Source organism: Tupaia chinensis, unplaced genomic scaffold, assembly GCF_000334495.1.
Source record: "Tupaia chinensis unplaced genomic scaffold, TupChi_1.0 Scaffold000407_1, whole genome shotgun sequence".
Taxonomy (NCBI): domain Eukaryota; kingdom Metazoa; phylum Chordata; class Mammalia; order Scandentia; family Tupaiidae; genus Tupaia; species Tupaia belangeri.
The window spans coordinates 858275-872069 of NW_006159909.1; the positions used below are offsets into that span (position 1 = coordinate 858275).

Consider the following 13795-nt stretch of genomic DNA (forward strand, 5'->3'; position numbering starts at 1 on the left):
TACTTATTTGTTAATTTAGCATTTTATCATTAGAAAATTCTGATAATTCTCTGGGCCCGCAGGTGGCATGGAGGTTAAGACAGCTTGATCCCACCTGGTGGGCTGCATGGTTCAAGTCCCAAACCCAGCGACCTGTGTGCCTGTCCAAAATCCTGAGAGGAGAATGGAGGAGAAGGAAGTTCTCAACAATTGATGAACCTAAGTAAAATAATTCCATAGAATTATATTTGGGTGATCAAAAACATCACTAGATAGTTTGGGTATTTTCTCCCTTAACAGGGAGATATTTGATATCTTACTTTTTCAGGTTTAGTATAAAATTAGGGAGAATTTTTCACCATTCTTAAAGATGATAAATTCCTGTAAAATTTAGATTAATTTTTGTGATAAAGGTAACCAAATTTTGATGACTTTTTCAATGCTTTGCATCTTTTCCTGTACTTTGCTTTTGTTTTTGTTTTTCTTTTTCTTTTTGGAGAGGTTTTTGCTGTAGGGCACGTACACTCATCAGAGAGAGAGAGACAGACAGACAGAAAGTAAAAAATCACCCCCCAGGGGGTATGGCCACCCGTAATCCCTTCTTCTCCATTCTCCTCTCGGGATCCTGGGTATGCACACACACGCGCCCAGTGTGAGTTTAAGCCACCGGATCCAGGACTCAAACCACGGCCGACTACATAGGAGTCCAGCGACATAGCCATTATGCTAACTGCTCGTCCCTTCCTGTAAATGTTTAAAACGGACACATTCTCACTTACTGCTATGTCCAGAAATATACAGGAGGCAGAACACCATGTTTCTGGCAGGAACGCCTAGGTGGCTGGTAAAGCTGTTTACCAAAGTGGAAAATGGTGGTAAAGAAGGTAGTCTGAAAGGAAAGAATGATTTCCTTTTTAGACATGCTTAGTTTGAGATATCTACATTTCTTTTCTCTCTTTTTTTTTTTTTTGAGAATTATTTATTTATTTTTATCTTTTTTTAATTTGACCAGAGTAAGAGTGGAGGGAGTGAGAAAGCAAACCACCAGGTCTGGGACTCATACTGTGGTTGGCATGTGGGAGTCCAGTCCACCATGCCACCTGCTAGCCCTGAGACACCTACATTTCTTTCTTTTTTAAAACAATTATTTATTTATTTAATTCCATTTATTATTATTTTTTTTTTTAAATTTGACCAGAATGAAATGGAGAGAAAGCGAGAAGGTAAGCCGCCAGGTCCAGGACTCGACCCATGGTCAGCCACAGGAATCCAGCACCTTTAACTACCATGCCACCTGCTGGCCCCTCAAGAGATAACTACATTTCTACAGTGAAGGTGTTTAGGAGTCCAACCACATATGTAAAGACTTACATGTACATGGCAACAAATTTAGAGAGGACATTAACGCTAGGGAGGGAGTTGGAGGTTCTAGATAAGAGGACTTCCACTTCTTGCTTTAAATATGTCTAATTATTTGAACTTTTTTTTTTTCTAACAAGTATATTTCAATTTTAGATTAAAAGACTTAATACTTTTGACATCAAAGAGACCTGGGCTGGGTCCAGACTGTGTCATGGTGGTTAGGGCAGCTGTATCCAACATGGCCAACTGTGCAGTTAGAGTTCCGGACCTGGGAGCTTGAGAAAGACACTGGGTGGGTGGGTAGGTGTGTGTGTATACACACTCAGAATCCCAAGGGGAAGGAAAATGCAGAAGGGGTTGGGGTGTAACTGCTCCTCATCAGGAGTGCTTTCTCACTTTCTCTCTTCCCCTCTCCCTCTTTCCTTTCTCTTCATGAGCACATGGCACCCTCCAACAAAACTTAGACTTGTGTTTAATAAGGAGATAGGATAAGGTTCTGAACTAAGGTAGACATGATGGAAAATGGAGAAGTGAGGAAATAGCAATTGCTCCTTTTATCAGAAGATACTGTCTGAGCCAGCAGGTGGTGTGGTGATTGGGGTACTGGATTCCAACGCTGCTGACTGCAGTTTGAGTCCAGGACCAGGTGGCTTGCTTTCTCACTTTCTCTCTCTCTCTCTGGTAAGTGCATGTGCCCTGCAGCACAAAAAATAATAATACAGGAGGGAACTAGCAGATGGCATGGTGGTTAAGCGTGCTGGAATCCCACATGGCCGACTGTGGTTCAAGTTCCAGATCTGGGGGCTTAGTTTCTCACCTTCCCTCCTTCTCTCTCTCTCTCCTTTTCTGGACAAATTATAAATAAATAAAGTTAAATAAAATAATTTAAAAATAATAGTAATAATAATAAAGGGGCCAGCAGGTGGCATAGGGCTTAAGGTGCTGGACTCCCCAGTGACCGACCATGGTTTGAATTTCAGATCTGGTGGCTTGAAACATGCTGAGCACATGTGCGTGCGTGTCCAAAATCTTCAGAGAATGAAGGAGACGGGATTGTAGTGTGGCCATCCCCCCAGGGGGTGATTTCTCACTTTCTGTCTCTGTTTCTCCAGTAAGCACATGCACCCTATTGCAAAAATCTCTCAAAATAAGAATAATAATAATAAAATTAAATATTGTTTTTTTCTTTTTAGAGATTTTTGCTATAGACATGTGCAATTGCTAGTCCTCTCGGGATCTTAGGCACGCACGCACATGCGCCCGGCATGAGTTTTAAGCTACCGGGTCCGGTACGCGAACCGTGGTCGACTACATGGGAGTCCAGCGACATAGCCATTACGCTAACTGCTGGTTCTCTGCCTCTTATGTTGAAGAGAAAGGAGATGTGACTTCCAACCATGCAGCTAGCCAAGGGCAAAGAGAAAGCGCAGGGCCAGTTCCTCTGGTTCTTAGGCAGAGTGTTCCCACATGATCCCTTGTCCTGGATCCTGTCTGTTTGCTAGACAGGAATATCAATCTCATTCCATTTAAAGCCTCTCAGAGGGTTTAATGAATTATTTTATCGACATTAGGCTAACTGCTGGACCCAGCCTTTTTTTTTTTTTTTTTTTTAAGAGAGGGTTTTGCTATAGCATGCATGTGCTCCATTCTCTGGAGAGACAGAAAGCAAGAAATCACCCCCTAGGGGAGATGGCCACGCCGCAGTCCCTTCTCTAGTCTCCTCTCAAGATCTTGGGCACGCACACACATGCGCCTAGCATGAATTTTAAGCTGCCAGGTCTGGGACTCGAACTGCAGTCAACTACATGGGAGTCCAGCAATGTAACCATTATGCCATCTGCTGGTCCCAAAATTAAATAATTCTTTAAAATAAAGATAGTCTGTCACGTGAAATATTTCAAAGTAAAAAGATGGTCTTGTAAGACAATATGCATGTGTTCTGGAAGTAACAGATCTGAACTAATGAAAATTGACTTTAGAGTCAGTATATCAAGCCACATTCTACCTAGAGAATAAGAAAAGAGGATTCTACGAGTTGTGTTATCAGTTGTCTTTAGCTTTATTTTCATATTGAGCACCACCCAGAAAATTCATTTTTTCCCTATTTTAACAATGTAATAATACAAATCCTTACTATGGGGAGTATTTGCTTTGTGTCTTGTTTTGACTATTTAGGGATCATCTTACTGTTTAACATTTAAACCTGAAAAGCAAAGAGTCTCATTAAATATTTATTGATTTGGTCTTGGCTTATTATTGGGTACACCATTCAACAACTGAAAACTGATTTTAAATATCTAAAATACACTCAAAATGTGTTTTCTTCTCCAGTAACATGGATATTCAAAACATCATTTTATAACTATAGTGCTAATAAATGTATACTAATAGAGTAGGTGCATTAACCCCCGAATTCTAAGACTCAGTGTCAAAACCTGCTAATTCATAGAAGGCAACAGCTTGTAATAAGGAGTCATACAGCTCTTCTGCTCGGTGTGGGTCTGTGGATGAGAACATCTGTCTGTAGTGGACTATTTTATCTGCCGGGAAGAACACGCGCGGCTTCGCCTTCAGTACAGACTCGGAGAGGAACCGCTTCACTAGGTCCTTCCCACTGGTCCTGCTGTCACCGACCATCAGCTCAAAGTGCTTCCCCACTGCATTGCGATTCATGCTCAGCACCTGATGCTGGCCATCCTGGGCAAAACTTTTATTTAATAAAGCATACAGCATAGCTTCCATGATGTGAAAATGTAACAGTATAGGAAACACAGAGGAGTTCTGAATAGAAAGTCCTGTTTTTTCCAGAACGTAGAAATCTGCATTAGGCATCTTTGAAATGACTGAAGAAATCTTAAAAAAAAAAAAAATTAAGTGAGCAGAAAAAATGATTAGGTTTTATCTGTGGGTCCCCTCTCTATCACTTCTATTTTAAAATATGATTAGGTATCTTATATTACTATTGACAATTGAGGAAACTTTTTTTTTTTTCAATGAAAGAGCACAGGGAGAGTCTTGTGAGCCTCCTGCCCCAGCCTCCCACTTCCCCGGGTCTGCAGGCATATACCACTGCACCACCCCGCTTAGGTTGGGCCAGGAATAGGAACCTGGGCTTCCCATCAGTGCAACTGGCTAATTATAACAGATGTTTGACTGGGCCATAGTTTTCATATATACAATCAAATGATAATTCCTACCCATTTCACAGGGTTTTGAAGACAACTGAGACAGTATGAGAGCATCTTGAAAAATAAACAATGCAAATAAAAGATAATGGTGGTGGAGCCAACTGGGGGCATGGCTGTAAGGTAGCTAGATCCCACATGAATGACAGTGCAGTCTGAGTCCTGACCTAGAGGCATAGAAAACACCAGGCCTGTGTGTGCATGCCAAAAATCCTGAAAGGACAGAGGAATGAAGAAGGGCTTGTGGTGTGATCAAGCTCCACAGGTGTGCTTTCTTACTTTCTCTGCTCTGGTGAGCATATGCACCATCTAGCAAATTAAGTGGTGATGTTCTATAACATTTATTGGGTTGTTGAAAAAGTCATGACAAATTTTCTGTTTTTTTTTTAAATTAATTTTATTTGTCCTTACTTTTTAAAAAAATATTTAATTTTATTTATTCATTCATTTAATTTTTAATAATTATTTTATTTATTCATTCATTTATTTTTTAATTTGACCAGAGAGAGACAGAGGTTGAGAGTGAGAGAAAGAGGAAGTGAGTAAGCAAGCCACCAGATTCAGAACTCGAACCCTGGTTGGCAATGTGGGAGTGTCCAGCGCCTTAACCACCACGCCGCCTGCTGGTCCCTATTCATTCATTTATTTTAATTTGACCAGAGAAAGAAAGAGGGAAAGTGAGAAAGCAAGCCACTGGGTCCGGGACTTGAACCATGGTCGGCCATGTGGGAGTGTCAAGCACCTTAACCACCACACCACCTGCTGGGCCCTATCATTTTTTAATCTGCTACAGGGTAGGCATGTTCACCAGAGAGAGAATGAGAGAGAGGGAAAGTGAGAAAGCAAGGTACCAAGTGTGGAACTCAAACCAAAGTCAGCCAAATAGGAGTCCAGTGCCTTTACCACCATGCTAACTGCTGGCCCCTTTCTATGTAAAAATGTGTCATGACTTTTCTGACAACGCAATAGAATACTATATAAATATTTTTCTCAGCATCTACTTTTGAGACAAGAAATTTCTTGAAATAACTGGAGAAAAGTCCAATTTTAAGTCAAAATGACAGAAAACAACTGGAATAAGTAAGTTATAAGTGCCAAAGGAATACATCCTAACTATTTAATGGCATTCCTTTTGGGACTAGAAGATTAAACTAGACAAGGAGCGTTAGCAGCTAGGAATGAGGAGGTGCAGTTGCCTTACCTCTTCTAAGTAGTCTGCTGATGGGTACGTTCTGTTCATTAATCTCCAACAGTCACTTTGCTGCCAGTCCAGCACCACCATGTTACGATCAAGGTGAGTCCAGGCAATTCTTCGAGTGCCAAAAACAATGGACACAATGCTGTTCGCTGACTAAAAGAAAAAGGTAGCTTTAAGTGCTGTGTAAACCTTTTAATAGATATAAAACCAAATCTAAACTCAGAATGCCTAGCTAGTTTATGTAATACAAGTTTATTTACAGTTTATGAACTGAGAATTGTTTGTTTCAGTTTTTTTTTTTTAATCTTTTTTATTTTTATTTTTTTAGAGATTTTTGCTATAGGGCACGTGTGCTTGCTGGAGAAAGACAGACAGCAGAAAGCGAGAAATCACCCCCAAAGGGGGATGGCCACACTACAATCCATTCTCCTCTATTCTTCTCTTGGGATTTTGGGCACAGAGGCACACGTGCCCAGCATGAGTTTCAAGCTGCCAGGTCCAGGATTCAAACTGGGGTCAACTACGTGGGAGTCCAGCAGCGTAACCATTATACCATCTGCTGGTCCCAAACTGAGAATTGTTAAAGCAAAGTAATTATTATTAAAAGGATGTCTTGGGCCAGCTTGTAGTATAGTGGTTGAGGAAGCTGGATCCAACATGACTGACTGCCCAGTTTGAGTCCCAGACCTGTGGCTTGAAAAACATGCTGACCAGCAGATGGTGTAATGGCTATGTCGTTGGATTCCCATGTTGTCGACTGCAGTTCAAGTACCAGACCCAGTGGCTTAAACTCATGCCGGGCGTGTGTGCATGCCTGTCCAAGATCCCAAGAGGAGAGTGGAGGAGAAGGGATAGTGGTGTGGCCGTCCCCTCTGGGGGGTTGTTTCTTGCTTCAAGTCTCTGTCTCTGTCTTTCTGGCGAGCACATGTGCCCTATAGCAAAAACCTCTCCAAGAAAAAAGAAAAACACGCTGGGTTTGAGTGTGTGCCCAAAATCCCAAAAACGGGGAGAAGATGGAGGGAAAGGGACTGTGGTGTGATTATCCTCCATGGAGGTTGCTTTCTCACTTTTTCTCTCTCTCATTCTGTCTTAGGTGAGCCTATGTACCCTCTGGCAAATTTAAAAAAAAAAAAGGGATGCCTTTATATTCTCTAGCCCAAAATAGTTATTTATTTTTTAATGATTTATTTTATTTAATTTTATTCATTCATTTATTTTGACTAGAGAGAGACAGGCACACACACACACACACACACACACACACACACACACACACACACAGAGGGGGGAGGGAGAGAGAAAGCAAGCCACCAGGTCCAGGACTTGAACCGTGGTCAGACATGTGGGAGTGTCCAGCACCTTTTCCACCATGCCACCTGCTGGTCCCCCCAAAATAGTTATTTAAATACTCAAGTATTGCCAGGATCTGGGGTAGATACTGGTAAACAAGGAACATAGCTGTACATTATAAGAACCACATTACACCGGTTCTGTAGAGAGAAGTGGTTAGGGAGATTACTGAGGGACTAGGAGAATGAGTAAAATGGTAAACAGGAAGTTATTTCACTCAGATTTCTGCAAAAATAGGCTGTTTGAATTTCACACTAAGGCAGTGGAATAAGGGCATCAACCTGGGCAGATTTCTGAAAAGTTAAGTAACTTGGCTTTATCCTGAGAGCTACCAAGGCCACCAAATCATGACTGTAAGGAACAACATATGAAGGGACCAGCAGTTAGTGTAATGGCTATGGCTCTGGACTCCCACGTAGTCAACTGGGGTTCACATCCCGGACCCAGTGGCTTAAACTCTCTGGGCGTGTATGCATGCATGCCCAAGATCCCGAGAGGAAAATGGAGAAGGGATTGTGGTGTGGCCATCCCCCCAGGGGGTGATTTCTCACTCTCTCTCTGTCTCTGTCTTTTTGGCGCCCTATAGAAAAAACCTCTCCAATAAATAAATAAATAAAAAGAAGCCTTTTCTGTCTGGCGGCAGCCATCAGGTAAGCCAAGATGGACGTGTACAAATACATCCAGGAGCTGTGGCAGAAGAAGCAGTCTGATGTGATGTGCTTTCTCCTGCGGGTCTGCTGCTGGCAGTACCGCCAGCTCTAGGTGCTGCACCGGGCACGCCACTCCACCCGGAGGGACAAAGTGAGCAGACTGGGCTACAAGGCGAAGCAAGCTTATGTCATATACAGGATTCGTGTGTAGCGTGGAGGCCACAAATGCCCAGTTCCCAAGGGTGCAACCTATGGCTAGCCTGTCCATCACGGTGTTAACCAGCTCAAGTTTGCTCGGAGTGGCCAGTCTGTTGCAGAGGAGCGAGCTGGATGCCACTGTGGGGCTCTTAGAGTCCTGAATTCTTACTGGGTGGGTGAAGATTCCACATACAAATTCTTTGAGGTTAACCTCATTGATCCATTCTGTAAAGCTATCAGAAGAAACCCTGACACCCAGTGGATTACAAAACCCAATCCACAAGCACAGGGAGATGTGTGGGCTAACATCCGTAGGCCGCAAGAGCTGAGGCCTTGGAAAGGGCCACAAGTTCCACCACACTATTGGTGGCTCTCCCGTGCCCCTTGGAGAAGGTGCAATACTCTCCAGCTCCACCGTTACCGCTAATCTAAGAAATGTTTGTAAAATTCATACCTAATAAGCAATTTAGGACAAAAAATAAATAAATAAAAGAAAAAGAAAAAATGTATCCATGTTCACCATAAAGCTGAGAACCACTGGTCCAGAAAATAATAGTGCTATTAATGTTAAAGACAGTATTTAATTAAATGATTTTATATAGGTCCTAAATTTCTCCAAGGTTTAACATTGGGCTGATGTATAAAGTATTCCTGATATTTAATTATCTCTTTTAAAAAAATTTTCCAGAGTGTGTGCACTTGCCAGACAGAGTGAGGATAAAGTACCCCTTTAGTGGAGCATGGCCACGTCAACCCATCGAGGGGTGCTTTCCATGCCATAACCCCTTCTCCATTTGTCCATCCCATTGGAATTTTAGGCACACAGGCACATGCACCTGGCAGGTTTTTCAAGACACCAAGTCTGAAACTTGAACTGTACGGTTGGCCATGCTTTCTTCACCATTAGACTAAGGGTCAGCCCTCTAATATTTAATTTTTAAGGTAACACTGAAAAAGACTTAGAATACTTTAAAGCAGTGCTGGCAGGTGACACAGTGTTAAGGCGCTGGACTCCCACATGGCCGACCATGGTGCGAGTCCCAAATCTGGCAGCTTGCTTTGTCACTTTCCCTCTCTCTGTGTTTCTCTCTGGTCAAATTAAAAATGGTAATAACAGGGACCAGCAGATGGCATGGTGGTTAAGGCACTGGACACTCTCACATGGCTGACCATGGTTTGAGTCCCAAACCTGACAGCTTGCTTTCTCACTTTCTCTCTCTCCCTCTCTCCCGTCCCCTCTCCGTGTGTCTCTCTCTGGTCAAATTAAAATAATGAATAAATAAAATTAAATAATTATTTTTAAAATGTTAAATGGTAATAATAAATAAAATTAAAAATAAATAACATTAAATAAATAATGCTTTTTAGGAGCTGGCAGGTGGCATGATGGTTAAGGGCACTGGATTCCCACATGGCTGACTGCAATTCTAGTCCTGGACTTGGTGGCTTACTTTCTCACTTTTATCCTCTCTCTCTCTTGCTCTGTCCTTCTCAGGCCAAATTACAAATAAATAAATGAATAAAGTTAAATAAAATAATTATTTTTAAAAAATGCTTAAAAAAAAGAATACTTTAACGGATGGGAGCAGAAAACAGAAAATAATTTAAAATCCTACTGGAAAGACTGTTAGGATGTCCAAAAATCACTCTATGGCCATAACCCAATTATGCATCTTAATTTCTCATTACTCCCAACAGATACCCTCCTACATACACAGCTATCTCTACAACATTATTATTATTTTTTAAGAGATATTTTTCCTCTAGGGCACACACACTTACCAGAGAGACAGAGATAAAAAGTGAGAAATCATCCCCTTGGGCGAGGGGATGGCCATACCACAATCCCTTCTCCTTCATTCTCCTCTTGGGATTTTGGGCACGCATGCACATGCACCTGGTTTTGAGTTTCACACTGCTGGGTCCAGGACTTGAACCACGATTGACTACATGGGAGTCCAGTGACATAACCATTACACCATCTGCTGGTCCCTCTACAAAATTATTTTTATTCTTTTTTTTTTTTAATTCATTTTTTTTAAAGAATTGTTTTATCAGGGCTGGTAGGTGGCATGATGGTTAAGGGTGCTGTACACTCCCACATAGCCAACCATGGTTTGAGTCCCAGATCTGTCTGTCCCTCTCTGGTCAAATTAAAATAAATAAATAAAGTTAAATAAAACCAGTCTCCTTTAGCTAGCCTAATTCACTCTCTCCTTCAAGATCCAAATTGAGTTCTTCCAGTAAATCTTCCCTAACAGTCAGAGCCCACAGTCTTCTCTCCTCTCAGTTCCCAGTTACGACCTATACACCTTCATATTTGATAGTGATCATATACTACTTATATGCGCTGAAGACAGCACATCACACTACTTTGTGCTATACGTTATTTATTGGTATGTACATATCTAGCTCTACCAACTAAACCCGAAGAGCCATGTCTTAAGAAATTCCCCAATGGGGCCGGCACATGGCCTGATGGCTAGGGGTGCTGGACTCCCACATGGCTTACTGTGGTTCCAGTCCCGGACCTGGTGGCTTTCTCTCTCTTTCCCCCTCTCCTTCTCTGGTCAAATGAAATAAATAAATAAGGTTAAATAAAATAATTATTGAAAAAAAAAAGAAATTCCCTAATGTCCAAAATAGTGTTTTACAAACTGGATTCTCAAATAACAGACATTAAGAAAAAGAGTATACCTTAAGTCTCTCTCTTTGTATGTCTGGTTTGATAAACTTTCCCAAGATGCGGGTTTCCTGTAATTTTCTTTTTTTCTTTCCAGTCTCTGGACAAAGAATAGAGTTACAAACTTGAACTATAGTTTTATACTGGAACAAAGGTACATTCTTTAGACTCTCCAGATTCTGAAATGGCCCAAACTTTTCTCTGTGCTCTATAATATTGATGGATTTTCTTCCACGAAGCAATTTGAAAGCTTCAAGATCTTTAGTAGATGCTGTATTCAAGACATGCAAGATGGAAGCCTGCTGTTCTGAAGAGAAGAGCTGGTCAAGTGCACTTCCAGACTCCTTTGCATTTTCTTCACAAAAGGCAACACCAGGACTCATTTTCTTAGGTGTACTGGATTTTTTTTGACAGCAGGAAAAAAAAATAGGGCCTGGACCAGAAATGATCCCAATGGAACTGGAAAGCCTCTCCACTTCCCTAAAAGGAAAATTTGGCAAAATGTAAGTTGGGATATCTGACTTTTTTGTTGGTTGCAGGCTTGGCCAGATCCTTTGCAAAGTGATACCGACTTTCTCATAATTTAAGAACTAGTGGACTATATAAAATTCCCCTGGAAAATCATCTTTAAAATAGGATTGGTTTGGGGGGCCAGCAGGTGGTATGGTGGTTAAGGTGTTGTACTCCCACATGGTCGACTGTGACTTGAGTCCTAGACCTAGTGGCTTGAAAATCCCGCCTGGTGTGTGTGCATGCATGTCCAAGATCCTAAGAGGAAAATGGAAAAGGGATACCAGCATGGCTGTCCCCCCTGGGAAGGTGATTTCTCACTATCTCTCTCTGGCAAGCACATGTACCCTAGGGCAAAAACCTAAAAATAAAATAGGATTGATTTTAAACCATATGTAGGTGTATTTTTTTTTAAAAAAAAATAGGGCTTTGGTTGTTTTTAAGTCACGAGAGATTTTTTTATTAATTAATTTATTTTTTTCAGAGGTTTTTGCTATAGGGCGGCGCGTGCGCTCACCAGACAGACAGAGACAGAGAGACAGAAAGCAGGAAATCACCCCCCAGGGGGGATGGCCACGCTGCAATTCCTTCTCCTCCATTCTCCTCTCGGGATCTTGGGCACACACGCACATGCGCCCGGCGTGAGTTTAAGCCACCGGGTCCGGGACTTGAACTGCGGTCGACTACGTGGGAGTCCAGCGACATAGCCATTATGCTAACTGTTGGTCCCCACAAGAGATGTTTTATCCTAGGTGTTACTAAGAAATGTACTGTATGCCCAAGAAGCATATGGTTAAAGTAATAATTTCAACTGCTTAGTGTTCTTATTTTTAACTTTAGAGGGATTGTGTGTGTGTGTGTGTGTGTGTGGTTTAATTGCCAAAGGGCTTATGTACTTTTCAAAAACTAGAGCGAGGGAGAAAGCACCCTCATTGGGGCACAGTCATGCATCAATCCCTTCTCCATTTCTTCATCCTATCAAACTTGGGACAAGCAAATACAGCCCCCTGGTGTGTTCCTTAATCTTTCAGCTCTGAGGGATGCGTCTCTCTCAACCACTAGGCTATGGGGTCAGCCCTACAGGGATCTTTTTGTAAATAATATCGCTTAAGAAAATTTATTTTCACTTCCATTTTTACTAGTTTCTCATTTGGCGAAGGCAAACAAATCTAATCTTCACATGTTTATTTTTTAAAAAATAATTCTTTTTATAATTATTTATTTAATTTATTTATTCATTTATTTTAATTTGACCAGAGAGAAGCAGAGAGAGAGGGAAAGTGAGAAAGCAAGCCACCAGGTCCAGGACTTGAACAGTGGTTGGTTGGCCATGTGGGCGTGTCCAGCACCTTAACCACAACGCCACCTGCTGGTCCCCATCTTTACATGTTTATAAGATGCTTTAGTGAAGTGGTAGATTTACGGCGGTTTAATTTTCTTCTGTACAGTTTTCAAGATTACTACCATGACTTTTATTATTATTATTTTATTTATCTTTATTTCTTTTAACTTGACCAGAGAGAGCGAGCGAGAGAAAGATTGGTAGAGAAAATGAGAAAGCAAGTCACCTGGTCTGGGAATTGAACTGTGATCGACCATGTGGGAATACAGCGCCCATAACCACCACGCCACCTGCCGGCCTGTACCATGATTTTTTTTTTTTTTTTTTTGGAGAGGTTTTTGCTATAGGGCGCATGCGCTCGCCAGAAAGACAGAGAGAAACAGAGAGACAGAAAGCGAGAAATCACTCCCCAGGGGGATGGCCACGCTGCAATCCCTTCTCCTCTGTTCTCCTCTCGGGATCTTGGGCACACACGCACATGTGCCCGCTGTGAGTTTAAGCCGCCGGGTCCGAGACTCGAACCGCCGTCGACTACATGGGAGTCCAGCGACATAGCCATTACGCCAACTGCTGGTCCTCCATGACTGTTTTTGAAAGCTGAAAAAAACACCATAAAATGAATTAACTTTGTAACCAATAGAAAGTCACTCTGGCAGCACAGACAGAAAAATAACGCTGCCAGAGCTAAGCGAGCAGGTGTCAGAATCTGAACCCTCTGCCCGCGGACTCTGGACAGAGGGGCACAAACGCTCTGGGGAGATCCCGAATGGAAGTCGTGGACATGAGACATAAGGGAAGAAATATTCCAGGCTCAGAGGCTACTGGAGGACAGGAAATCGCCTCACTACTCCAGGCACCCTACCTCTAGCCATGAGGACACCGTGGAGGCTCATCTTCCAAGTCCCCTCCGTAGGCGCTCACAGCCCCAGCACGACTTCCGGTTCCTAAGTGTTTCGCCGCTCAAAGTCCGGCCTGACTCGGCGGAGAGGTTCCGCCCGGGGTGGCGTTCCGGGGCCTCGCCCGAGAGTTTGCCCGGCCCGAGCCCCGGTTGGCGCACACACTCGTTCCGCTGCGTCGGGAAGGTGTGCGGGCTCGGACCGGCCCCAGGTGTGCGGGCTGGGACCGGCCCCGATGGCGCCTGGCCGACACCGGGAAGGGGACGACCGGCCGGTTAGGTCTAGTTCTCAAAGGCCCACCTTCTGAGAGACGCCAGGGGATATTCTAGACGCACAGATAGAGGCGCTCCCGTGGTCGCCCAGCCTGGGGGGCGAGAAGTAGCCACAGTTAGCCGGTCATTGCGTGGAACGGATGGCAGGGGAGAGGGGGCGTGGCAGGTGA

General features: G+C 42.9%; 1 protein-coding gene across 1 annotated transcript; it reads right to left on the minus strand.

Annotated features, from left to right (window-relative positions):
* Positions 1 to 3376: 3376 nt before the first annotated feature.
* On the minus strand, positions 3377 to 11019 carry TEFM (transcription elongation factor, mitochondrial). The gene is made up of 3 exons (XM_006154357.2): positions 10620 to 11019; positions 5728 to 5877; positions 3377 to 4194 (listed from the first exon to the last, which is right to left on the minus strand). The coding sequence occupies exons 1-3, from the start codon at positions 10986 to 10988 to the stop codon at positions 3757 to 3759; spliced, it is 957 nt and encodes a 318-aa protein (XP_006154419.2). The 5' UTR covers positions 10989 to 11019; the 3' UTR covers positions 3377 to 3756.
* Positions 11020 to 13795: the final 2776 nt, after the last annotated feature.

What these genes read in the sequence shown, in the direction of transcription:
- TEFM (XM_006154357.2), bottom strand. Translation starts at nt 10,988, where the DNA reads ATGAGTCCTGGTGTTGCCTTTTGTGAAGAAAATGCAAAGGAGTCTGGA. An exon ending in TACAAAGAGAGAGACTTAAG is followed by an intron (nt 5,878 to 10,619) that starts GTATACTCTTTT and finishes TTTTTCTTTTAG; the next exon opens with TCAGCGAACAGCATTGTGTC. An exon ending in CAGCAGACTACTTAGAAGAG is followed by an intron (nt 4,195 to 5,727) that starts GTAAGGCAACTG and finishes TTTTTTTTTAAG; the next exon opens with ATTTCTTCAGTCATTTCAAA.